Consider the following 27,439-nt stretch of genomic DNA (forward strand, 5'->3'; position numbering starts at 1 on the left):
TGCGGGGACAAACCATTCAAGGCCCAGTGGTACCCTAGATGACAATTTATCCTGGAGAGGAGAAGACACAAGTAGAAACTTTGCACTAGAGATTGACCATGATAACAAATTAGACAAGAGGAGTAAGCAGTATAAGAGGCGACGATAGCAAGCCAATGTATATCCTAGAATAAATGAAAACAAATCTACCATAGAATGGCTCAATTATATGGGGGCATGTGATGCTCATCAAAAGTTAGTAAATAATTGGCGTGAATACTTCAAAGCGTCATGTGGTGCAGTCCACAACCCATTGACGTCACACAGCTAGAAGCTATAGAGAAGCCAAAGTTGATCCATATTGTAAGGACGGAGAAATCAAGAGCTAACTCAACAACAAAAGGAAGCAGAAGAGAAATTATAGTCCACAAAACAACAAGGCCCCACATATTTACATCTTGCACCTGAGCATTTCAAATCCTACACCACGAAAGAGCATAAGGTTGTGTATACAAAGACCCAGAGAACACCTATCAATGGAAGTAATGGAGTCTATGATGGTCCGGTGATATTTAAGGAAATAGAGTTAGCAGACCCAGTGAGGAGTCCTAACTTGTTTTCATTGCCCAAGATTTGAAAGAGGATGAGGAATATGTGCTTAATGAGATTCTCAAGGAATTCAAGGATATATTTTTTTGGACATATCATGATATGAAATGTGTTCCACCTTCCATGGTGCAACACACAATTTCCATGAATAGCATGGCTAAACTAGTTCAGCAACGACCCTATCCAATGAATCCTAGGTATGCAAAGATTGTTCAAGAAAAGATTGAAAATCTTGTCAAATGAGGATTGATATACCCTATTGAGCACTTAGAGTGGGTGTCTCCTATAGTTATTGTGCCAAAAAAGAATGGAAAATTTAGAGTGTGCATAGTTCTCAAGAAGGCCAATGCCGCCACTAGGAGAGACCATTACCCCTTGCTATATTCAGAACATGTGCTTAAAAGAGTTGCAGGGAAGCAAGCTTATAGTTTTTTAGATGGGTACTTTGGCTACAATCAAATCACAATTGCACTAAAGGACCAAGCTTAAACTGCTTTTATAACCGACTTTGGAGTGTTCGCATTTTGTGTTATGGCTTTTGGCTTAACCAATGCCCCTGCTACCTCCAAAGATTAATAAACACTTCTTTTAGGGAATATTTGAGGGAGTTTTGTGAAGCTTTCTTAGATTACCTTTGTGTTTATTCCTCTTGGAAAGAGCATCTATCATGTTTACAAAAAGTGTTTGAAAAGTGCAGATTGTATCGCATCTCATTAAACCCTTTCAAATGCCAATTTTGGGTTAAACATGGAGTCATTTTAGGGCATATAGTGTCCAAAAATGGGATTTCCACAGATAAGAGCAAAATTAAATCCATTTCCAATTTGCCACCACCTACAAACTATAAAGGGGTTCAAAGGTTCATGGACCATGTCGGTCATCAACGGCGGATGTTCCACTGGACCGCGGAGTGTGACCATGCTTATGAGTTATTAAAAAAGGCCTTGACAAGTGCTTCCATCCTATAAGTGCCCGATGAATGTAATTTTCCATGTGCACGTTGATGCATCAGACTTTTCTATTGGATGTGTTCTAGCTCAGCCAAGAGAACATAAATTGGACACCCCATTAGCTTTACAAGTCATCAATTAAATGATAATAAGACGAACCACACCACTATAGAGCAGGAAGGTTTAGCTATGATTTATGCAGTAAAGAATTTTCACTACTACCTTCTTGTAAACAAGTTTGTTTTCTATGTGGATCATCAAGCATTGTTGTATCTAGTAAATAAACCTTTTTCCATGGAAAGAATTACATGATGGTTATTAATTCTTCATATATCTGTGTGTACATATATGGCTAGTATGCTAGAGTCTTCCACTCCTACCTTGGGTGAGAGGTACCCTCTTTACTTTTCACAAGCATTTCACATAGTCTACTCGGTGCTTGTTTGTGACTGGGATTTGGTAGATACACTAGCGTGTGAGAAAAAATTTGAGGAATTAGAGGCTTATATGTCTCTTGACCATGATTGACCCCTACTTAGTAGAGAACGGCTCTCCGACTGCACAAGCTTATCCTTTTGAGCCAGATGACTATACACGCCTAGTGACATTCTTAGTGAACATATGTGCATCTAATGATGAGGAATATTTACATGATTACACTGATGGCACATATGGTCTCATTGATGATGAATTTATTTTTCTTGACGATGACGAGGATAGGGGTTTAGTCTTAGGGCTACCCCCCCATCTATACGACATCATGTTCCCTTGACCCTCTAGGGGGGTGTAAATACTTAGGTTAGGGTTCTTTGAGTTGTTTTGATTGTGTTCAATAAAGATTGGTGCCTCTTCCCACTGATGTTTTCTAGTGTGTGCAGGAACGCATTGCAGTAGTTGGGATTTTGAACTTCATGCAATCTTTGTCAAGTTCACTCTTCAAATCGAGCATGATCATCAACATAAACATGTGTTTCTTGTCTATTATCATTGCCTCTTGTCTTTTTTAGCATCCATGTTTGTCTACTTTAATTGTGATTGGTAGCAATATTCAACACATTTTCTTAGTATTAAATATTAGATTCAATATAGTTTTATGTCATAGTCCCTTATTTAGGTTTATGAATCAAGAAGTCTAACTAAGCTAGTTTGACCAAGATAGACATTAGAGATCTTCGCTTAATACCGTGGGAAATACCTTCCTAATTATCAATGGTTACTTTAGGTTCTTAATCCAATATTATGAATCATTGTGTGCAATGTACTAGTGCTTTCTTGTGGGATTAATCCCTCTTGACCTTTAGCTTAAGTATTATAAAGGGAGTTTACTATTGCAATGAGCCTGTGGAGGGTAACAGTGTCAATATGACCCCCCAAAGTTACAAAATTGAAATGCAGTGAAAAACAAACAAACAAAAAAAATAAAAGTTCCAAAAATGTAAAATCTTAAGCTGGAAGAGAAATCCCAACTTGATTTGGTACTTCACTCACATGTATTGACTATGGTACTAGAGCCCTAGAGGTTCCCAATGTGGGCGCTTTTCCTTGAAAAGCAAAAAGCCCAAGGCATACAAAATAAGCACATACGTCAAAAATTGAATCAATGTGGAAAACACTTTGGGAGGTCAAACAAAGGAAATAATTCAAGCGATGATTTCATATGAAATTCCTTTTATCGTAGCCTAACTAGAGGGTCTTCTAGGTATAGCCTCTAGTCAGTCCTCGGACATGAAATACTTTGCTCTCACGATTAAATAGCTTAATTGACCAAAGAGAATTGAGAAGCTTGCCCATGGTATTAATAGTTGACCTCTAGTGCCTCTCGATTGTTACATTAGCGACCTTAGACTTGTTTATTTTTTGACCTTTACAAGTGCTTATGCGTTTGATTATATTATATTTTAATGTTTACTATTGAAAATTGTTTAATATTTTGTTACCAATCAATCTATGTGCCTATTCAACGCATATGTTTTTTAATTATATGTGTTCTATGAGAATGCATTTACTGTGCCATTTTTGGTGATTTTGCAGTGTTTGAAGAAAGCTAAAGACATTCAATCTCAGATTCTCTTCCACCTCAACGAACGGGCTTCACTTGACTAGCTTCCAAGGATGGGATCTACATCAGGAAGGGGGGCATGTTAACCACTTACAGACACCCCATCACCTTTGACGGATGCCTTATCACTTTATTTGAGTCATGGATCGGGCTTGTCGTTCCAATAGGTGTGTAGGTGATCGCCGATGAGAGGCGCACCACTTATCTCAGTTTTACATTATTTTTGCTATGACCAGCCACTGTGGGCGCCCATGTGTGAATGGGTCAAATTCATATAAAAGGTCCATTTTGACCTAAAATCCTCATTCTTGAGGTGCATGCTAAAGAAGTGCTCTTGCTCTATCTCTACCTTCTTCTCCATCATGTGCTCACAAGTGTAAGTGTGTGTGTGTGTGTGTGTGTGTGTGTGTGTGTGTGTGTGTGTGTGTGTGTGTGTGTGTGTGTGTGTGTGTGTGTGTGAGAGAGAGAGAGAGAGATAGAGAGAGAGAGAGTGCGTGATTGAGCATTGTGGTGGCATCGGCGGCGGCAAGGCAGTGGTGGCGGCTCCCTCTTCTTCGCGGCACAAAATCCTTCACGACGGCAAGCATCGAGCAGTGAGTGACACACCATTGCCCCCCTTTGATCTTAATAGAATAGTCTGATTGTGTGCTTGCGGCCATTCGAGGCTCGCAAACAGTGTTTGATAAGTCTTCAATCTCCGATATGTGTCATAAAAACACACACTACACTAGCATGTCTCGTATTCTTCTGCAATTGAAAAACTTAACCATTGTCATATACTATGCTATGCAGGGTATTAGGTGTCCCAAAACTCAAGGAAGATTAGCTTTATGTTACACATGCTGGTTACACAACCAAAATTGTTTTTGGATATCAAGAAAGCCACCAAAAAAATCATAAAAGTGCTAAATTTGACCAAAAAACAGGATTAGGCAATTCTTATAATCTGGTCATAACTTTCAACTTTACCAGATAATTCTCCCTAAAAGCATCAGAACATGTTAAGAACTACTAAGGCTAATCCTCTATAAATATAAACCTCACAAACATGAATTTTAGAGTGGTATAGTTGCAAAACTTTGAAAAAAAACCAAAAATAGGACCAGTTTTTTCACACTTTAGGTGCAAAAATATTGTGCAAGAGTAAGGGTAATGGTGCGATCAATATTCCAAAAAAAAAAAGTCAAGTTTTTTTTAGCTCATAAGGTAGCTTTGTGGATTTATAGCACCTAGACATTCATTTTCAAACTCTTCAAATAATTCAAGTAAAATGGTCACTTAACAGGACATAAAAGTGTCTCAAGACGCAAAAGTGTCACATTACCAACCTAGTGTTAAAATATCTCATATTTCTTTGCTTCATTAAATATGAGATGATATGTATGAAAATATTTATGTTGAATATCTTGCAGCATACGATTATTGCAGATAATTGCTATATGTGAAAATAAAGAGGAGGATGCGAAGACTCAAGTTGGGAGAACCTTAATTCAACAATGGAAAAATATGGACATGGTGCAGCTGATTTTGCAGGTTTTATGTCTGATGAGGATGGTGCAATTTAGAATGCTATTCAAATAGTCTTTAATGGCGGGCCAGATAATATTATGGAGGGACGTGAATGTTCATGTCTATTTCATTGGGAGCATATTTTGCACGAATATGCTAAAAAGTGGATACCTCAAAATCTAATAAATCACCACATTGCCATGTGTGAGGAGGTCTTGTAAGAACCACTGAGCTTGCATCTCAAAAGGTGCATTCCATTCAAAAATGGTGGAGACCACATCTAACTACAGAGAGCATCGCAAGGGTTAGCAGATGATTTAAATGGTGGGAGCAACAAATTTCTCGTTGGGGAGGAATTGGTACAGATGTAAGTACCTTTATGAAAATTTATATTGCAAGAAAAATTTATAATTTTGCATACATGAAATTTACAAATTTTTAAGCATGTTTTTTTGAGTTTCATAGGCTAATTTAATTCCGTGGGAGCGGACACAAATTCCCAATATTAATTTATCAGAAAGTGTGCATGGAAATTGGTTAACGGGTGAAGGTGGAAAGAGAAAAATTTCTCTGTATGATGCCTGTGTAATAGATGTTATAAATTCATATCTTCAATATGCAAAGCATTTGGGATGTACAATCGGGCGATATATTGGAACGGGTCCTACAATGGAGACCTTGCTTTCTTGAGTTGAATCTCAACACACTCCAACTCCAGCCAACGTGGCCCATTTGCTACACGAGGCTATTGTTGCAGGGACTCCAATGTATGTGCAGCCATGGAGACAAAGAAACAGTACAACGCAAAAAGAGGGGTTGAATAGGAACAAGTAGCTCCCATTTCCCGTAACATGTCATGGAATCTAGGCAGCAAAACCATTGCGGTTGGTCCAAAAAAACTAGGTTTGATAACCAAGGACCATGCATTTCTAACATTCCACTGTAAATTAGTGACAATGATGATGATATTGTATCTTAAAAAGAAACAACCACACCTTTGTCATCTCAAAGAGACAGTGTATTGGAGAGTGATGTGCCACGCAATCAGTGGGCCGTGAGAAGAATGCTCATTCAAAGTCAAAGAAAGTGTTTTGAGATGGTGGGCAAAACAAATTGTGACAATCTCTTGCATAGTCACTCTATTGGTCTCGTTGCTCCATGTACATGGTCCGAAAAGATGCTCAAGGGTAAAACAATTGAACAGTGGTTATGGTTTTGTAATCATGACATTTTTCCTCAGTCAATCAAAAAACAAGTCAAAAATTTGCCTCCTGGTCCGAATGTTGGCCAGTAGCAAGAGGGATAGATATCTCCACACACAAACTTGCAACACTACAACAGACTGGATTTAGGATAGAGAAGTCAATGGTAAATGCTCAACCTCCGGCGGCTGGTGATGGCCCAAAAGGTGGTAGCAGCTCACGGAAGAAAAAGTGGAGGCATGGAACTTCTACAAAGTCCATGAAGAAATTGGAAGCATGTAATAGTATGATGGCTTTGTTTTTGGAGGAAGTGAAAAGGTCCCCAAGCATATAGTCTTTGGAGTGTTCACTGAAAACATTTATGAAATTCATATAAGAGGGAGTCCACCATGCACGTGTTTGGATTTTCAAAAGTGAGAGAATAAAAACAAATCCTTTTTTGCATGCAAACATATGTACTATGTGTAAATGGAAGTGCTCGGACTTGAACCTAAGGAGCACATGATTATTCATCAACCAACCCTCTCACCAATGGAAATCGCCTTTATTCTCAGACAACAAGGAGGATTTCTCCCCCCATTTAATTACTGCTGGTTTGGTATACATCTTTCACTAAACTAGATAATCGCTCTATCATACTCAAGCTTTTTTTGCATTTATTTTAATTTATTCCACTTGCAATTATCTATCTTAGAAAGAAATTGTTTATGCAGCACAGGATTTCAAATTTCAAACAAAACACAGAAGCAACTTGCAAGCTGTTTAAACATTTGGGAGCAAAATACTTACCTTTCAGAGTGACCATTACATTTATGGAATTTATGTCTTTTTTGTACTCTTTAAAATTAATTCCAAATTGAACACGAGATATCATTGATTCACCAAGCATATGTCTATCACTTTGATAAATTTAGGAAACTTGTGGAATAAAATTTGAGTATTGTGATATTGGACTTTTGGTGAAATTTTGTCAACTGTGCATATACACTGTATATACATGCCAACTGAAGTTTGATGAAATTTAGTACTTCTATCACCTCCAAAGACCAAATATCATAGCAAAGTATCATTTATTAGGAAGAATAGCATTCTATGCAAGTTAAGAGATCCAAATTGAACATAAATTTGTCAAGGGTGCAACTCATCATTGTGAATAGTTTTGTGTAGTCAAATTCTTCATAGCTAAAACGATTTGAAGTATGGAGATATTGGACTTTCCTTCTTGGTGAGTGTTTTTTATTTGACAATCTTACAGACACACTTGTTTATTTCACTAGGACCAAGCTATAAGCAAAGCAAGCTTATGTTTTTTGGTCCTAAATTTGTTTTAAGTGTTGTTTCAAGTATACTTCACCAAAATTGCTTGAACATTTGAGACACATCTCCAAATTGAGTCAAGCATAGATTTAAAAAGTCTTGTGAGAAATACAATTGGGTAGTAAATACATTTTTGAAGTGGGATTCCAAATTCAAAACTTTTAGGGTGTTTAGAATAGGTATCCTAAGGCCTAAGGGCCACCAAGATGTGACTTACTAGAGTCTTGATGACAAGGGTAAAAAAGGGATTGTTTGCAATAGGCCAAGGTGATCTAGTCAAGGACTATCGAGAGAGAATTGAGTGAACCATAACCATGTCAAATCATCCACCACTAGGGTTCTCAACTCAACTAAGAGATATGTTCTAACCACACAAAATCTTGCAACACCTTTGAAAGTGGATTTGAGAGAAAACTCGTAGATGTGTCCTTCACATCCTTTATTCTAGTACACAAGAGTGGGGATTTCATCCCAAATGATTGGCTCAATAGAGGAAACAACAAGACAAAACTAGATGGACACAATGAAGACCAATAAATCAACAACAAGAGGTTAGCTGGGACACAATTTGATCCAACTTGGTTTGAAGATTCAGTATTGGAGATGCAAAAAAGTAGAAAAAATGGGTCAAACAACACAAGGAAAATAAGGTAGTTTGATTTTGAAAAATGGTTGAAAAGGTACAATGGGTCACAGGATACTTTTGATCACTTAGCAAGAATTCATCAAGTACTTAGAGATGAAAGATTTTATGATTTTTACACACAGTATTAGGATTTGGAATGACGCCAGAGAGCAAGGCCTTAACATGGTTCCAAGCTCTAAATTGCAAGTATTCCCGCCGTCAACCTCTAGCCCAAATTTTTTCACCTCATTTTCTAAAACAAGAATAAAACACATTACATTGACACAAATCACTGATTCAAACAAGAGAAATGGGAGACATTGAGAGTGTGCAAATCAAATAGGATAATATATGGCAAGATGTCTGGAGAGGGAAATTGCTCAATAAGAGAGACTTGTTTCACTCTTCTTGGAAGGGTTTTTGAATACAAAATTGCCTCAAGGATGCACCTCATTCTCTATATCACGTGCAATTAAAAACCCCCACTCTACACATTCTGTGGATTGAAATAAAACTACCCCTCTTTCTTCATAAATTTGTAACTTTTTTAAATATTTTCCTCCTATAAATATAAATCTATACCTGATTTATACTATAATATACCCTCTTGTCAAGCGCATGTGATACTCAAGGTGCACCCCTCCAGGGAATACATATAGTCTTATATAGCATGAAACATACCACGTTGGAAGATTGTATACATGATTCAATGGAGCTAGTGGATAACTATGAAATATATGGGAAGATGCTCAAGGATTGAATATAGGGGGTGGTATGATAGAGGTTTCTATACCTATTCAAGTGGGTATAGCAACAAATTCCACGATGGAAGAGTACAAAGAAGCATCAAGGAGAATGAAGCAATCAATTTGCTAGTCCTCAAAGACAAATGTCTTTGTAAATATTTGGGCAAGTGACTTATCACAACAACTTGAGATTCAACAAAAAGAACTTGAGTGGTGTACCGTGGAAAGCAAGAGGACAAACCATGAAACAGACAAGTATACCATAGGCCAAAATACAAGGGAAATGTGCAGTGCATGCCCATGCAGACACAAGGGCAACACCGTCCTTTACGGGATTCAATTTTCCTTGAATGTATGCGACCTAAGGAGCAAGTGGACAAGTAGGATATGGTTCCTGTCATGTCTTATGGAGCAAGTATCTCTTCCTTGCCAAAAATTTGAGGTTGGTATATGCCACCACCGATGGTAGAACCAACCAATTATATATCCACAAAAGTTGATCCATGTTACTTTGGTGCATATAGTCCAAAGTCAAAACAAAGGGTAGATGGTTTTCAACATTGTGGTCTAAATGATCATTGGAAGAACAATGTTCAAACCAAAATCAAAACTTGGTACCTCCTACTATATATTGTCAAAATTATCATAAGAAAGGGCATCACTTTCCAAAGGATTTTTCTAGAAATTCAAAAAAAAAAAAGGAAATAGCATTGAACCATGGTAGATGCAATTTCATGAACCTCATAGAGGGTGAACCAATAGTGCCAGTGAACTTTGTGATAAGAGATCAAGGAAAGGTCTAGAAACAAAGTGAGACCTATGGTTCTGACAAAAGCAAGAATTCATCTAAATCAAGGAGAACCTAAAGGTATAGAACCTCATGGACAAAGAGAAAACAAAAGGCACATATTGAGGTAAGGGAAAAAGAACTGTTCGAAAAGAGATCCAAATGTACTTCAATTAATATAGAAGAACCAACCATGAAATCTGGAGAATCTATCATTCGTAGTAAACTATTTGAGTCGATAAATGATTTTTTGGAAGCATATCAATCAAGGTTGCAAGCTAGATAAAACTTGGAGAACATTACCCAAACCAGCTAGAAATAGGAAAAAACAAAGCATACCAGCATCTAGTGAATGTAGGGAGGAGCTTTTGGAAATGCAAAAGTAGAGACTAACAATAGTAGTGGAAAGAAACCAAATACTAGGATGACAATGGACAAACAAGTTGAAAAAAAAAAAAAAAGAACAAGCTTTGGTAGTGCCAAATATGAAAGATGGCTTTGACAAAATTATGCATATGGTGGAAGACTAGCCAAATCACTTTGGGAGCTATAAAAGATGCAAATTAGGGAATTAAAACCTTAGAATTTTCTCCATTTGAATAGTTGTGTTTGAATCGTCTGCTCATCAAAGTGGATATGCAATTGTTATATGGAGATTGGGGATTAGAAAATTTTGGGGAATCAAAATTAAAGACTTTGAAAACCCTACCTTCATATTTAGGTGAAGACAAAGAGTAATCATTAGTTTGCAAAACTACAAGATGTTTAAAGCCAAAGAATCTTTGGATGTTAGTACCTTGCATTTCAAATTTGTCCAAGCTGATTCCATGCACGATAACACTTAGACCTCATCTCATCTATGGAGTGATCTTCATAAGATTTTACAACAATTGGGGATCAAGGCTCTAAAGCAAGAGCATATCAAGGAGATGACACAAAAATAGTCTCCAGAGAAAACTTTCAAACCTGTTCCAGTGAATAAAGTGGAAGATTATTGTGAGGGAAAGAAAGGAAGCACCATCGTACTTGTGGAGTAAGTTGGAGTCAAATCTCTTGCCATTTTGGTAGTGGAGCTAGTACAACCATTTCCACAAAGAAGTTTGGAAATCTTGGGGAGAGCATGCAAAAAGGAAAACAAAATTCAAAGATCAGGTTGCTGATGGATAAAAACCGTTGGGGATGTTGGAGGGAATAGTAGTAAACTCATGTAGTATTAACTATCAATACACATTTACAATAGTAGACTTTGGAAAGAAGTCTAACTATCAAGTTGTTTTGGGGCGCCCTTTCATGAGACATCTATAGATGATACAAGACTGGGGATATAATTAGAAATACCTCAGACATGTTGGATCAATTACACAAATTAATTTGGAAGAACATTCACATAAAGAAGTGTCAAAAATCCCAATTGTGGAATTTGATTCAGAGTCAACAACTGCCACCAAAATACCATCTTGGCTAAATAAAATGATAGAGCTATGGTGTGTGTGGAACATCTAATGAGGGGACCACGGAAAAGGAAGATTGTATACTAGATATATATGTAGAGGACAAAGGGTATATTCTTGAACTTTTCCCAAATCACCTATTTGATCCATTTGAATGGACTCAAGTCCTTGAAATAATGGATATCTATGTTAAAGAGTCTACACCAACTATATTTTGTGATGAAGAAGGATATGGCATAATGTCTCTTATGGCACTGACCATGGATGAATTTTCATCACAATTGGAAAAAGACCACGAGGATCAAGACTTAGATGATGAACCATACATAGAGACATACATGCAAATAGGCTTGGGACATGATAAGTCTATGTTTTATGCTTACATTGATGGGGGAAGTTCTTTAATCCTCATTGGTATTGAGACATGGAAAAAACTAGAAAAGCCATCTATCAAACCAAAGAAAACTAGATGTTGTCTTTTTTGGAGAAAGCACTTGCGTTATTGGATCAGTAATGCTCAAGGTCAACATTAATGATTGCATTGTGCTCCATAAGTTTTATGTGTTGCCTACAGGAAAGCTGATAGAGCAATTTTTCTTGGAAGACCATGGATGAAAAAGCACAATGTCCATGTGATTAGGTTGAAGAAGAAATTCCATTTCTACATGCATGTGAAAATTTGTTCATTCTATTCCTTAACCAAATGACATGTGGTTGGTGACAACCACGAATTTTGTTTTTGAAGAGACATTTCCACCAAAGGAAGAAGAACACCTCCACTTCTACTTTCATACTAAAAGAGATCCCTCTGGAGACAACAAACATGTCTGAAGCTTTTATGCACATCTCTACAACCAAAGTAGCACAATGAAAACAACCTAATCCTCTCCTACAAAATCTATGCTCAACTTACAGATAGCACCATTGTTGCAAATGTGCTCATTACAAATTCTTTGCTTTTGAAAGATCTGATGCTTGCACTGCATACAGCAAAATGTCATTTTATCATATAAATTTGAAAAATTAATACCCACACATTAGAAATCCATTAGCATTATCACAAATAAAATTACACGGATGGCATGTGTAGAGTAACTTGTAAGCCCTAACCATAGGGTTGCCTTCTTCTCTTCTCTTCTGAGGCATACATGCCATCCATGACATGACACCCATGACACATAGGACATGTATACTCATTAAATGAACCCTAGATCCCATCTTCTATTTGGAGCTTCTCTTAGATGCCTCAGACAAACATATCCCTTCCTCTAGCATCTCTTTCCACTTGCACCATGCCCTTATGGTCATTGCCTATGTTAGATCAAGTGACTCTCTCTCTCTCTCTCTCTCTCTCTCTCTCTCTCTCTCTCTCTCTCTCATTGGATAGAACTTTAAGATCTCTTGGGATACTTTCCTACGATGTTAAAACAATCTTCTTCTCTGGTGTGTGTGTGTGTGTGTGTGTGTGTGTGTGTGTGGGTGTGTGGGTGTGCTAATAAAAAGAGGAAAATGGTATAAACTTTCTATCCCCCAAGTGTGGTAGATTGGTTATGCCATTTCCCTCTTCAATAACAGGTCTTGAGTTCAACTCTCCTCGTCGAATAGATCTGTAAGGTCTCTTGGGATAGTTTCCTACGGCGTTAAAACAGTCTTCTTCTTCTTCTTCTTCTTCTTTCTTTCTCTCCCTCCATTAGGAAAAGTTTGGACTCAAAAATGGGCCTTGTAAGAATTGTTGATGTGGCATATCTTTCAAAAGTGGGGATCGGTAATTTTTTTGCAAATAAGATCCAAACTTGTCGGAGGTTGGATATTTAGAATCTACTCTTCAAATGCTATCTATTGATATATAGCATGCATGTATCGGACATTGCCTTCATGTAGATCTAGAAAAAGGTGATTTTAGATTATCGTAACGATAACAAATCCTGGCTGATTGAAAAAAAATGGCATGACTTTCATAGAAGTCATCCAAACTTTTTGGACCTTCGCTCTTTAGAATCCATTTTTCACGAACTTTCCAATGATAGGTCATATAATGGGGTTCTAAGCAATATTTAGAGGGGTCTACCGGGTTGCTTTCTTTTGTACAACTTTGATGATGTGGCACTCTTAAAAGGCCCAAAAATGAGTTCAAAATTTTCCTAATGCCTCTCTCTCTCTCTCTCTCTCTCTCTCTCTCTCTCTCTCCCCGCCTGGTTGAGTTTTAACTCTGCATTCATTTAGCTTATCTAAATTCCTCTAAATTAGCACTTCTTGTTTTTGGGCCATAGCCACTTGTGGAGTAGGTTGGTCAAATTGCACCCCATGACCTTCATTAAATGAAGAAGGCATTTTAAACCTCCCAAAGTCAAAGAACAACGTGCCAATTTTCTGTTTTGGGGTGCAAGCCCATACCCTCAGGACGGTGAGCCCACATCACGCGGTTGCTACTCCAAACCTCTTCATCTGTACTCCCAGCTCAAGGCAAGCACAAGCATCATGTCAAATTGAAGCTCTTGGATCATCCTTGGATGCTTAATCAATCATCACACGCTTATCAGACCATATAAGTGCAAGGGAAGGGGGACTATTTGAAAAATTACTTAAGTTTATAGGCTAGGGGTGGAAAGGGTTTTGAAGGTACCTAACCATATAATTTAGGGGTAGCCCCTAGTCACCAGCTGCAAGCAAAAGACAAAGGACCATAAACATTCTTATTGAAGTTGTTTGTCGTACGTTTTGTTATTTTATGGAGTTAGCAAGCCCAATTATGGCTTTTTTTGTACTTTGACACACGATAAATTTTTTTGATCAAGATGTGTGTCTTAAGAGCTTGTCTTCCCACATATTAGATTAATTTATATTTAACAACATACATAGCCTTATACATAAAATAGGGGAACAATAATTGAAAATTGTGTAAGCTTCAAAGGGGGTTCGTATTTACATTATATGAGTTTCAAATAAGGAATTTTCCCAAACTCTTTGCACGCAAGTGGCATGTCCCTTTCTATGGGGAGTGAACTTCTTGCGTATAGGGCTAGCTATGGCAACTTTTCTCTCCTACGCAAGAGAAAATGGAAAGAAAATATGATATACTCTCAAAGTACTTAATATTCCTTTGATCTAACACTTCAGTTTTGTCAATCAACCTTAAACCTCTCTCTCTCTCTCTCTCTCTCTCTCTCTCTCTCTCTCTCTCTCTCTCTCTACCCACTCTACCACCTTGCAAAGCATGGGAAGGTGATGGACACTTCAGTTCATACTTGGGTATGGCAATGTAGTAGCCACTCAAGCAAAGAGACACTTCTACACTAACCATTACACTCTAAACATGCAAGCTTGCAACTATCACTAAGAACATAGAAATTATTACGAAAAGTAAAATAACAATCACCAAAATTAAGCACTTCAATTACATGCTTAATCAAATCATTCAAATAACAAGCACACATTCTTGACAAAAATAAGATAGAAAATTAGGGACAAGAAATGATGAACTCCATTGCATTATAATCCACATCTCATTAGCATAGAAGAAAGAGAGGTAGAGAGGAATATAGAGAGTGATAGAGGTAGGAAGGTACAAAGAGAGAGAAAGAGAAATAGAGAGAGGGCGAGAGGTAGAGATAGGAGAAAGTGGTTTGACAATTTTAGGTGAACGACAGAATAGAGACTATGTGCAACGTCATGAGTGTCAAAGATTCAAGGAAAGAGACCGAGCTAGCCATTGTTAATGGGTCTTTCATATTAGTTGAAGTAAGATGAGATACATCCAAGAGGTATTCTAAACGTGGAAATTTGTGTCTTTGTAGATGGTGTGTGACATACCATCTAAGTAGGGGCACAAAGGCTTTGGGTGGTTGATGTTGCAAGTGACCAATACACAGAGAAGTGGGTGGAGCTTTCCTCTAGTGGACCCACATCTTGAGGTGGTAAGAGAACACATTTTGGAGTAGCTAATTGTGTTGATTTGATTGGTTAATATATTCGTGGTGCCTCTTGAATCTCTAGTTTGTTCTTTAGGTTGTGTGTAATAGTAGGTCTAGAGTAGAAGGCAAGATTTGTGATTCATTTGAGCACATGCATCGTCTCCTCTTGCAAACAAGGAGGAGCTACATCCGTTCTTGTTGCATTGAGTGAGAGTGCATTGAGCATTAAGGTCAACAAGTTGCATTGCATTGGTAGGAAAGAGCATTCGTTGTGTTCCAAGTAGACTATAGAGAGGTCTTGGGGAACACATAATTCTTCCTATGCCTATAGCTTGCCTCTCTTTTTTCTACCTCATTTCCTACATATGTTCTTCTAAATCCCTTCTTCCAAATGTTAAAATTTTCACTTCTTCACACATGTCCTCCTAGGAATTGGCTAAAGCTCTCTATATTTTATTGTGTCTTCTTGTGAGTGCTAGTGCTCCATGGTGCAAAACAAAAGGTGTATAAGAGCATCTGTGAGCCGTGTATGCTTATAGTGTCTTTGCATGGTAGGGCAATTTTGTTGAAACTATTGGCCACCCCAAGTACTATGACCATCTAGTTTCCACCATCTCTTCTAGGGCTTGTAGGTAGTATGTGGGCAAATACATGCATTAAGAAGAAAAGTTATGCAATATCAATCATACATGAATTAACCTGTGCACAATGGGATGGGAAAGTTTGACATCTTCAAAGATTCTCAAGAGTGTTTGGAGCACCCATGGAAACTTCAACAGAGTCTCTCGGATTCCCTTGTCCTTGTATACATTGACATGGGCCATGGCCTTTGCAATTGCCCTATCTGCGTTAGGATTTGATGTCCATCTACACTTATTAGGGGATTTTTCGCGGTGTATGAAGGTCAAAATTTCCATTAGTTCATCATTAGAAGAGCTTGTTAAAAAATTGCCTTCTATAGGAAAGGGGAATAAAACACGGTATCTACCAATGAAGAGGGATTACATCAAGATGCCCACCTGTTTTAGAAAACATAGACATGTTATAGTGCTAAAGATGGGAAAGTTATATGTCAAAAGGAGTCTCTTCTAGTCTTCATGTACTTCCAAAATGCTCATGTAGAATATTTTGACCTAGACTAAGGTTTGAAATAGTTCTACTTATACACACCACCGGACATGTTGCCTTCTTATATTCGTCGCCAAACGTGTCGCTACGTTACAAAAATTGAATTGTAATTTTTGTGATATTACATCTTAAGAAGGGAAAAATAAAAATAAGCCCTTCCATAGGGAAGGGTACTACTTTCAAGTGCCTATCTGTTGTAAGAATTGGATGTCGTTCAAATCCTAACGTTGTTGCATATTTAGCCTTGGGATGCTATTTTGCTTTCATCTTAGAGCATAAATATTTCCTCTTATCTCTTCTAATGAAGTAGATACAATTCCTCTCCAGTTTGTTGAAATTCCTTTAAGCTTGCTCCCTCGGAGACCTATGCATTGGCTCTTGATAAAGCATGATTTATTTTATATATTTATCTATCTCTTGTGTTTTGATCGGCTCTAAACCACCAACCCCCTATTCTTTTTCCTTTGCTTGTTGTCGCAAAGCCTCCCTTAGCCTTTTCGATTCGTGAGGTTCATTTATCACTAAAGCTCGTGAATGAACATATATTTTCCTTTGCATTTGTCTTTCATAATTTAACCTACAAACTCCCCCATACTATCTATGAAAGCCCTCTCTCTTTTTCCTACTCCAGAAGCCTTAGCACTATCAAACACGAGGTATTGAATGAAGTGTAAGCGTTTGCGAAGTACGGACGTCGTCTGATTTGTCATTATTTACTTTTTTTGTCCATGTTTACTTTTTTGGTCCGTGTTTACTTTTTACTCTTGTCCGAATTCACTTTATGAGAGAGAGAGTCTTTGCCTTAGGGACAAGCAAACCCACGCAGGCGCGTGGTTAGGAAATCGGGCTTCCGACGAGGAGTTCTTGGGTTCGAGTCTCCACTGTGGGGGGCTGGGAGTCAATGCGTTTGCTTTTTTTTCCTCCGTCCATTCGCTTCAAGATTCACGTGCCACATCTCAGCCGTACATCCCAACGCTTGGACCCCGTGTTAGATATGGCTGAGGCTCCACAAGGAGAGCTCCCTCCCTTCCCCATCTATAGGACGAGTGTAGACGGGCCACACACTCGTCATTGTGGCGTGACACTTTCGCTTGGTGGGGCTCTTTGCAGATGCTTTGCTTCTACCTCGTCCCTTGCGTGCTAGGTTGATTCTTCCGTGGCCATCCTCAGTAGTTCTTCCTGACCTCCAGCTTTGTTTCTCTGCACTTTGAGCTTCTCTTTGGGATTTCTCTCCAAAAGTTTCTCTTGCTCTCCTCTTGGTGTTCTTTCTCTTCTACAAACACTTTGATGTGCCACAACTCCTGCAATTGGCCTCATATATCCCTCCTATGTATTTCTCTATCAATGGGTTGCCTACTTGGGAAAATGTTTTTGACACTATCGGGCCTTGGTTGCATTGGCCTTGGTAGCCGCTTCATGCCAGTGGGTGAGACTTCTCTCTGGTCATCATTTGGGATGTCTAAAGATCCTGGCAAACTTGAATAACTTCTCTTTCACATCTAGAGGCTCTATCTTCTTGCCCTCTTCCTACTCCATTACAATTGTTTGCCAAGGTATCTGCAAGAGAATAGAGACCCAAGCTCATGTTAGTGTTTGGGAAGAATTTGGAGGAGTTTCACCAATACTGCCTCGGAAATCTTAAGGCCGGTGGTTCTCACTAGAGTCTTGATTGAAAATATAGAGGCAAGCCTCTAGAGCCACCTCTAACAGCCCATGGGTAGCTTTAAATGGGATCAATGGTGAAGGGAAAAACTGGGAGGCGCATCAATCGTGGGCCGTTGGATCTAGCGGCACGGTGGCGGCCCAAATTTACAAAATTTGCCTCAAATTTACGAATCCGTCCGCATTTACAATATAACATACTTAAATCCCATATGCTCCAATGAAAGTGCCCATGTGAGATAGTGAGGAGGAAGTCCCAGCTCGGTCCCATAGAAGCCAAGGTGCATCCGCATATTTGTGATATGGCAATGAGCATTGTGTCATAGTGTAAAACTCTCTATCCATAGTTGTCTCCCTTTGTGCTTGGTCTAATGGTGGGATTGGTTACATCTTTTGGTTGGACTTACACTATTTTATGAGGCAAGATCGTGCTTGGTCTATAGTTTGCACAAATATATGATCTACTTTGGTTGCATATTTCACTGACTGTCTTGATGGGTCCTAGCGTAGCTCAATTTTAACATAAGGTAGAGAATGGGGTTTAGAAGGGCCTCCTAACTTGTCACGAGATTCTTGAGGCTATTAAAATTTTGACATATAGTTGCACACCATGGGTGCAACTATATGTTGGAATGGCTTAACATGAGATTCTTGAGGTTATTAAAATTTTAACATATAGCTACACGCCATGTGTGCAAGAATGTAGGGTGCGATTGATGTGTAAGAGAAGCATGCCCTTATTGTCCCTCAAAGGGCGGTGGACATTGTTATGATTTTCAGCCTTCCATAGCTTCTACATCAAGATTGTCGACTGATAACCTACATGTCAATTCTTTATGTAGACTACACGATATAGTTTTTCTTTCAAGCATTAACGAGCGTTTTTGTTTATGTAAATTCAAAAGTCTCCCTTCGATTAATTTCTTGCTAGAAAAGTTTGAAATGAAGGAACCACTCCTTTGTGCATGTGCTTCAAACTGCTCTCTTGCAAGTTGAATCTGGGGAGTGTCACACACTCATTAGTTCCCGAGTGAAACTGAAAGCCAAGGGTCGCCTGGTTTCAACTTGCCCAGGCCCTTAGCCCTCCAATATACATTGGTTTTTGCATTCACTTTGCTTTTGTTTTCCTTGCCGTTTTCTCCTGCTTTATTGGCATCATTGGAGTTATTTAATTTGTGGTCAAGCGTGCATCAGTAATTAGTAAGATGTTACTGATGCAGCTATGCCAAAATCAGCATACTTTACAGAAAAACCTTGCATAGTTGCATATAAGACAAATAACAGGTGCACTTGTGACCATGTATGAGGCACAATTATTTCAAAAAGTAACTAATAACTATGCATCATGTGACCACTACCTAACATCCAATATGCAATCCCCATTACCCAAAAGCATTAATTCAAAGAGCCAATAGCAGTTCCGTTGTCCCTACTGAGTGCAGGGAAGACTCATCCACAATGCAGCCTAGCACTATAAAGCCCCAAAAAACAGATAGAAAGATATATTGCAGCAAAGAGGGAGTTGATAGGCCACGTAATGCTGGAACATGCTGCCAAAAAGAAGGTTAATGAACAGGGAACAATATATTAAGATATCACATAGATGTTACATCAATTGTAAAACGATGCATGCTTCGTGTAGGGTGAAACTCTGTACAGTTCCCGCATCTTGCTTACAGACAGAAATGGCTGCAGAGGAAAGGTTTAACACAGGCACACTACCATGCCATCTTTAACCTGCCGGCGCACTAGACCATACATTGTCCCAAGCACCTCCCATACTCTTCAGCCCCTCAATTTGCGGAGTGCTTGTATCCTTCGGCCCTGTTAAAGCCAGGTTGGATGCCTTGGACTGCAACCTTGGCCTGCTCCACATCCTCAGTAGCCTGAGCACAAATCCTGCGAGCATTCCAGATCTCTCGAGAAACTGCCAACCGGAAAAAAAAAAATCAGGCTGCACAAAAATGGCATTGATAAAATTAACCCCTAAAATAGTGCTGCTTGGAAAACAGTGTTACCGTATATAGGGCTGTCATAATGACATGAAAGGTCTGTGTATTCTCAGATATCAAAGACACAATATTGCCGAACACCATCATCATCCAATGCATCTGGAGTTCAGGAGCATTCAAACTCATCATAACCAAAAGTAAAGGTAACCATCGAATCAATAACGTAAATGATTGCTGATACCTTCTGCAGAGTCGAAAGCCAAAAAGAAGGGGGGCCAGGAGGACGACTGTCATCATAGGGATTGTTCGGATCCCCCAATCCATTCGGAGATGGCCCTTGACCACCCATGCCCATTGGCCCCATACCCATGCCCATACCCATGCCCATACCCATACCCCCCATGCCCATACCATAACCACTCATGCCACTTCCATACATGCCGTTTCCATACATGCCACTTCCGTAACTGCTGCCATACATCCCTCCATTATAAGAGCTGCCGACCCCGTAGCCACTTCCATACATACCACCACCCATTCTATTGTAGCTGTTGTAAGTGCCAGCATATGATGGATTCGTTCCATAAGAATTATTATATTGATTGTAATTATATCCTGTGGTGCATAAGAGGTAAAGTTAGAATCAATTCCAACTATTAGTGTGGCAAACACATAATATCACCAAGCACGTCAATTTATCACCGCAATACGCAAGAGAAATGCAAATACAGTTGTGCAAATATTACATACTGGCAAGAGGAGAGGATTTACTCTTGGTCCAGCTAGATGTCGACTGTCTCAGCCGAATGCAAATACGCAGGCACGTCCTCAGACTTTACCCTGAGCTAGTTAATGTTGACCGATGGTGGCTGCAATCGGATTGTCTGCAGGTTTCCAAGCGGCCCTATAGCTACAGTGTTTCAAGGGTGAGAGCTCACAACGCTGGTGTAGCACAAGATCATTTGGATGGGTAGGTAGTATGGGACACTCAGTTGCCAAAGCTAACATTAACCAAGAGGTGTTGTGGCCATGGTCGCTGGAGTCTGGTCCATCCTATTCATTTTCTAGGGGGTACGAATAGCTGGGGTATCCCTCTTATGGTTTCACAATGTCAAAACCCCAGCTTGGCTACTTGTATAACGGTTAACCCTATTTAGACCTACGGATGGGCTGTCAAAGCCACTGCTGACAAATTTTAGACATCCCTTCTTCCGCCTCTCCCTATCAAGCAAGGTTGTGCGGAGTATCTCCAATGATGGGGCACATCAGAAGGGCCAAACTCCCCAATCTCTATAACCAAAGCATGAAAGTATGGAGACCTATTTCAAATAGAGAAAGCCAATCAGAACTCAATGTTGCACGAGATACGGTAATATTGAAAGTTTGCACTCACTGAGCCGCAAGGAAGGCAATGTGGTCACAGAAGAATCGAGCTACCTACCTATCCACCTCATCCTTCAAATCAGGGTTCCGATTCTCGTCAAGGGTGGATTGGCGACGAGGGCGGTTTGCGATGGAGGGGCCTTATGTGGAAGGAGCGGAAAATGGCTAGAGAAAATGAACCCCATCTTCATCGGCGTCGGTCACTCTTGTGGTCTCACCATGGGGGAGGGATCAACGGCAACATGCCGGCTTTTCTTCGCTGCCTTGGCAGCCTCACAAACCATGAGCTTCTCAAGAAGCTCCGCTCTTTCTCGGCCATGATGCACGTGCAAAACCTCACCTCGTGACCTTCCTCGCGCAACATGTGTGCGCACACATTTGTTGGTGCCGGCGGTTCCTTCGTACGGACAAAGCTTGCAAGACCATGCTCTTGCACCGCCGCCTATGCCCCGACCCATGCAACTCACCTCGTCCCACGATGACCATGAGGAGCCGGCTTGAGAGGAGGAACCAGCTAGGGATGCCATGAATGAGGGTGCTTGCAACACTCGTGACTACAAGTCACGAGAGAGAGAAGACGCTTGAGAGATTCATAGATAAAGGGTTTGAGAGATTAAAAAGGGAGCTTGAGAGATTAGAGAAGAAGCTTAAGAGCTTCCTTGAGAGAGGGGGCTTGAGCAATGGATGTGCTTGTCACTTTTACAAGACTTAGGTTGCTTAAGCCTAAAGTAGATAAAAATTAAAATCAATGGTCTCATAGAGAAAGGTTGTAACTCAACGGCTCAATAATTACCGCCAAGGACGCTCGACTTGACGGCCAACACTAAGACACTCTCTATAGGGGAACTATGCCTCTTCGTTTTCCAATTTTGAAAGCCTCTTGCATAAATGGTTTGTACACATGTTTTGGTAGATGTTATTACACTTCTATGACATCTTGCATTACGAGTATTTACATTTACGTTAAAAGAATCCATCGTGCCAATTCCCGCGACAATCGGATTCTTGGGTTGGAACTTGGGAGATGTGCGGCAATTTCACCCAAATATTGACCCTCACAGTAAATTATTTGAAGTCACCTTTTTATGATTTAATTTATAAAACATGTTGAAGTCATTGGCGAACCCTATATCCTTATCTTTGTCTGGTAACGAAGTATCACTTGAAATAACTTCTTGCTCGAAATCATCTTTGTCTTCATCAATTGGTTTAGGAGAAGTTACTGAACTCAAAAATAATTATTTATGCATCTGCATCGGAAATCATATTTGCTTCATAATCCTTTGTATCATGTTGTTTGACTTTTACACATGAGGCTTGAATCACTCGTTCTGCATGATAAAGCCCGTGTATAATCAGTTCATGTCCATCTTTGAAGAAATTGATAGTATGTTCTCGAAAGCTAATGGCTGGATCATATTGAAATAACCAATGCTGCCCAAGAATCATGTCGTAGTAAGATAAAGGCATGACCTCGAAACCCAGTTGATCTGCATAATTTTGAATATAGAACTGCAACTGTCGAACTGTCTCATCACAAGTCAAAATTGATCCATCTGCCAGCTCCACATCCTATAAGTGAGATGTCTTTTGAGTTGGTAAACCAAGCTGTTGAACTATCTGAGTGCTGACGAAATTATTCGAGCATCTGCTGTCCACCAAAATATTCATAGAGCGACCATTGAGAGTTCCAAGAGGCTCAAAACTTGCTTTGAGAGAGGCTCCAAAACTGTCGAATTGCACTGAGCATGCTTCATAAGGATAGTCGTATCCGCTGAGACATGAATTGTATTGACCATAAATTTTCCTTCATCTTGAGCAAAATTTGATTGTTCAGAATCGATGATGTTTCCACGTTGGAATTTCTTTTCAAATTTGACGGATTTGGTTCTTTTGGACATTGATATCATCTATGGTCACCACCGCAAATTGTACATAATCGATCCTTTGAAGTCCAAGAAACATTTGACAAAGAGCCTTGCTGAGTATAGAATGCCGATCTTGAGAAAAATCACGTCCTTTACCACGATCAAGTGGAAATTTGAAGGAGATCTGCTTTGACATGGTCGATCTTGAGAATAGACCTTGAAGTTGAATAAGGCTCTATTGTGTGTTGTCTGAACTGAGATTGTTGCTGCTAATTTTGGCTATAGCTTTCTCTGTGATCGCGCTGAGAAAAGCGAGCGCTATTTGAAGATCTGTCACCAGGGAGAAAATTCCGTGCAGGGCGCCGATTATCTCCAAGACACTCAACATAGACAATTGCGGCATCCAAGGTGTGGGGTTGTATCTGTGCACATCGTCCTTCAAGGTTGGTTCAAGCCCGTCAATGAAACTGTGTAGTTTATCAGAGGGGTTGAGATTCTCTATCTCCAAAGTTAGTTTCTAAAACTCTGTGATATATGCGGCCAAGAAACCTGTATGGCCCAAGCGGCGAAGAGAGGTCCGGGCATGAAAATCCGCATTGGTAGGTTCGAATGCTTTGCGAATAGCACACCTGAATTTGTCCCAAGAAGTTGTGTGTTTATTGTTAGCAACCCGTCGTTGCCACCAAAGAAATGTTCTGTCTTTGAGCAGAGAACTAGCAAGTGTAACTTTTTTACACTCTACTAAATCCATGTTGGACAAGTAGACCTCCATTTTGAATAGCCATTGGTCTAGCGCACGCTTGTCGCAGCGATCATTATAGGGCTCAGACAGTTTAACATCCAATTTCTTCTTTTGAGCAGCATTAAAAATTTTATAAAGTAATTGAAGTTCACGATTGTCTACCTCTGGTTCGTTTTGTTCGTCCACTTAAGCTTCAAAAGAAGGTATCAAAGAAGCATGTGTAGTCCGAGAAGCGGTATGAACAGTCCGTGATGAGTTTTGCATTTGCATCTGCTCTAGGCGAGTGTTGATTGAGGCGAGGCTTGTGGAAAGGCGCTGCCATCTGCTCCTTGATAAGAGTGAGGGCATCATCTGATTGACCTTCTCTGTCCTGAGAAGTTGGCATGGTTACGCCTCAAAGGGAACTCAAGTAGGTGCACGTTCTGGTTCGAGAACAGGTTCTCGGGTACTTCGCAGACATGAAGTATCGGAAATAATGATCACCTCCCGTGTAATTTGCTGGCAAAATCTGCACCGGAACTGTACCTATGTACGAGCAGAAAGGGATGGGCACACTCAGAACTTCGTCGGCCATGGGGTACACACAAAGCCAGCACCAGAGGGTGAGGGAGAGAGACCGGCATGAAAATCTGGAATCGCTCACTGGCTGGCATTTTTTTTTTTGATGTTAAGTAAGGCAGAAGCCAATGCTGAAGTTTTGTTTAAACGTTGGCTGATCATACTCTGCTAAGTATTACCAAGGGGGTGTTTTCACATGGGATTTTTAATGGGGGGGCTGGCCGGTCACTTGGAGTCATCAAAAGAGGTAAATTAAAAAGGCCTTGCATTTCATCTTTCTTCTGCTGCCATACAACTCCGGGAAGGGGGTAGAGTGTAGCGACGAGGGTGAGAGGCTCATAACCTTCGGGTCCCAAAAAAAAAATTGCTCTGATACCACTGTGAAGAACACGCTTACTATGTGTGTTTATTCATATCTGAACTTAGATAAAAACTGAAACTAAACTAGAACTAGAGATAAAGACTCAAGAGACTAAATGTGTGTTGATTGATTGAAATGTGTTACAAGGACGTTCTTATATAGAAACTGAAGAGACACGATGAAGAGACATGACCATAGGTCAAAAGACACGACTCTAGGCCAATAATCGTGTCCCTCTACTGTAGAGTCATGACCCTTCTACATAAAGGTGCAACCATTCGCTAAAGAGGCATGGTTATTCGTCGAACATGTGCGACTTTTGAACGAAGAGACGCATCCTTTGGAGAATCGGAGTCTCGGATCTGGTGCGTCTTCGTATCTGCAAAAGAATCAAGCGAAGAAGGTAATACAAGGTAATACAAAGACAAAGAATACATCACAATCGTGACACAATACAACAACCAGATATGATGGAAGTGGCTACCCCCCTAGCCCCATAAATAGGTGCCCAAGGGGAGGTAGCACAAAGCCTGGAAAAATCTCCCACGACCCAACAAGAAATAAATGATATATGGAAAATATATATGTGGGCGCTCGGACAAAGGGGGCGGCTAGCCCCAAATTCAGGCGGCCGGACTAGGTACAACCTAGATTATGGGTGGCCAGCCCGGAGACATACTAGCCGTACAAGTATGCCCTAGACCTATGTGAAGCAGTAGAGTGGTGTAAGTCTAACACACCCTCTCAACATCGGACGGTGAACAACCCGCATGAAGCAGAAGATGTGAGGCAAATGATGAATATGTCTGTTGCAATGTCCACTGAAGAACAATACTCCGGCAAGCTCCGCGAGTGTAGCAATAGTCTGGGGTGTCCCGACCGCCAAGAAATCTCCATAGTGTGATGTCGTCACGAGCAGTGTAGCAAACTGTTGTACTCCGCCGATACAGGATATAGATACTGCATGAAGGTCCCAAACTGAGTGCGAAAACAACTCCTTGACGTGAAAGAAGTGCCAATAGACCTGCAAGTGTCCTGCCCAATAGGATCTCTGGTGTCTATAGTCAAATCGCCTGGAGAAAATGGGAAAGCCCAGGAACCATCATGAGAATGACCGGAAACCTGTCAATGAATGAACATGTAACCGAGTGTGGCCAGGTGGCTAAGCTTTCTGAAACTCCAGGAAGGCTAGATGTAGCAATCTGTGTCGTAAACGTCCTCCGAAACAAGGAAAGCCAGACTAAACAGCCCGCAATTTAGAAGCTACTATAAGTTGCAACAATCACCGAGAGACCGCACGGACCACCACCAGATGGAGTCCTATCAGTAGGTAGGGTAATCCAAGATGAGGGGAAAGCCAGACTCAACAGTCTGCGTTGTGAAGGCCTCTGAGAAGAGGTGTGGGTCAAACCAAGTTATCTGCACCGTGATCATCCTGTATGAGTAGGGAAGCTAGACTGAGAAGTCTACGTTGTGAAGATCCTCTGAGAAGAGGAAAGACCACACCAATCTGTCTCCGTCGTCTTGCCATATCTCTTGCCTCTAATCCTCTTGTGTCAACCAAAACAAAATCCGTGCAAACAACGCCACCAAACCGCAACTCCATGTGGCTCTCAATGTGAATGAGCGGGGAGTGGCCTATTGCCCAGGTCGAGGGATGAGTCTGCTGTAAGGTTACCGATGGTGAGTGTAAGCAACTCTGAAGGTAGCAATCCAGATGATCAGGAGTGTAGAAGAGCAATTGCACTATAACTATGTCAGACTTTGTAAATAATTAATTTATTTACGAGAAAAGAATTATCTAATTAGTTGTGTGCACATTAGAATAGATCTAGCAGTTCTGGGGCCTCATGTGCGCCCAAGTTTGGGCCAGAGCACCTCAGGGAGACCCTAGCAGAAAATACCCTGAAGCCCCAGTGATTGGGAAATCGGGTCTTCAATGAAGGGGTAGGTAGTAGCCTCAAATTTCAGGCTCACAAAATTACGCGCGCTAGTGCAAGCATAGGAATAAGATGGGGTCCTTAGAACAACAGTAACCCTAAGGCCTGAATTATTTTTACAACCTTAGGATAAGTCAATTAAATTATTTTAAATGATTTCAACTGAACCAAATGGCCGGACAAGTGTGAACAGGTAATGCAAGAGCAGTGTCGGTATGGCATTGCGCTGGGGAGCAGCTAACATTTTCATTGGTTGCATCCATGTGTGCAGTTGTGGTTCAATTTGCACATTTTATTAAGTTTGTGAACTTTTAAAAGTGAAAGTTTAAGGGTTTTTAAGTTATTAAGCAAGTGTGCCAAGTGGTACACTTCCCAATGCAAAACTACCTCTCCACTCTCACTCTCACCCTCTCTCTTCCTAGCGCCCCCTCTTCCTGATGGCTTGATAAGAGCCCCCCCTCCCCCATTTCTCGTGTTGGCAGTGCTCCTATCTCCCCTATTGTGAGTATGCTCTGCGCATTGGAGCCCTCCATGGAAGCTTGAGAGCAGCCCCTTGCGACATATGTGGTGGCCTCGTGCTCCCATTGTCTAGAACAAGGGTTCTCATAGCCATAGCCAGCTTTTGGTGAAGTTTCATCGCAAGAAGTTGCAGCAGGCACTCTCTTTGTAAAGTGTGGTGGCTGTAAATTCTCTATTTTCA

At 40.3% G+C, this 27,439-nt stretch overlaps 1 protein-coding gene across 1 annotated transcript in view; it reads right to left on the bottom strand.

The window, feature by feature from the left end:
- Nucleotides 1–19,500: 19,500 nt before the first annotated feature.
- LOC147441292 (peroxisomal membrane protein 13-like) overlaps nucleotides 19,501–27,439 on the bottom strand; it is a 33,778-nt gene continuing 25,839 nt past the window's right edge. Inside the window, exons 3-5 of the mRNA XM_086482976.1 lie at nucleotides 20,129–20,502; nucleotides 19,954–20,046; nucleotides 19,501–19,862 (exon numbers count right to left, since the gene is read on the bottom strand). Coding sequence (XP_086339102.1) covers nucleotides 19,668–19,862; nucleotides 19,954–20,046; nucleotides 20,129–20,502 — 662 coding nt within the window. The 3' untranslated portion in view covers nucleotides 19,501–19,667. The remainder of the gene's footprint in view (nucleotides 19,863–19,953; nucleotides 20,047–20,128; nucleotides 20,503–27,439) is intronic.

Source organism: Adiantum capillus-veneris, chromosome 15 (genome assembly GCF_014529385.1).
Source record: "Adiantum capillus-veneris isolate H3 chromosome 15, ASM1452938v2, whole genome shotgun sequence".
Taxonomy (NCBI): domain Eukaryota; kingdom Viridiplantae; phylum Streptophyta; class Polypodiopsida; order Polypodiales; family Pteridaceae; genus Adiantum; species Adiantum capillus-veneris.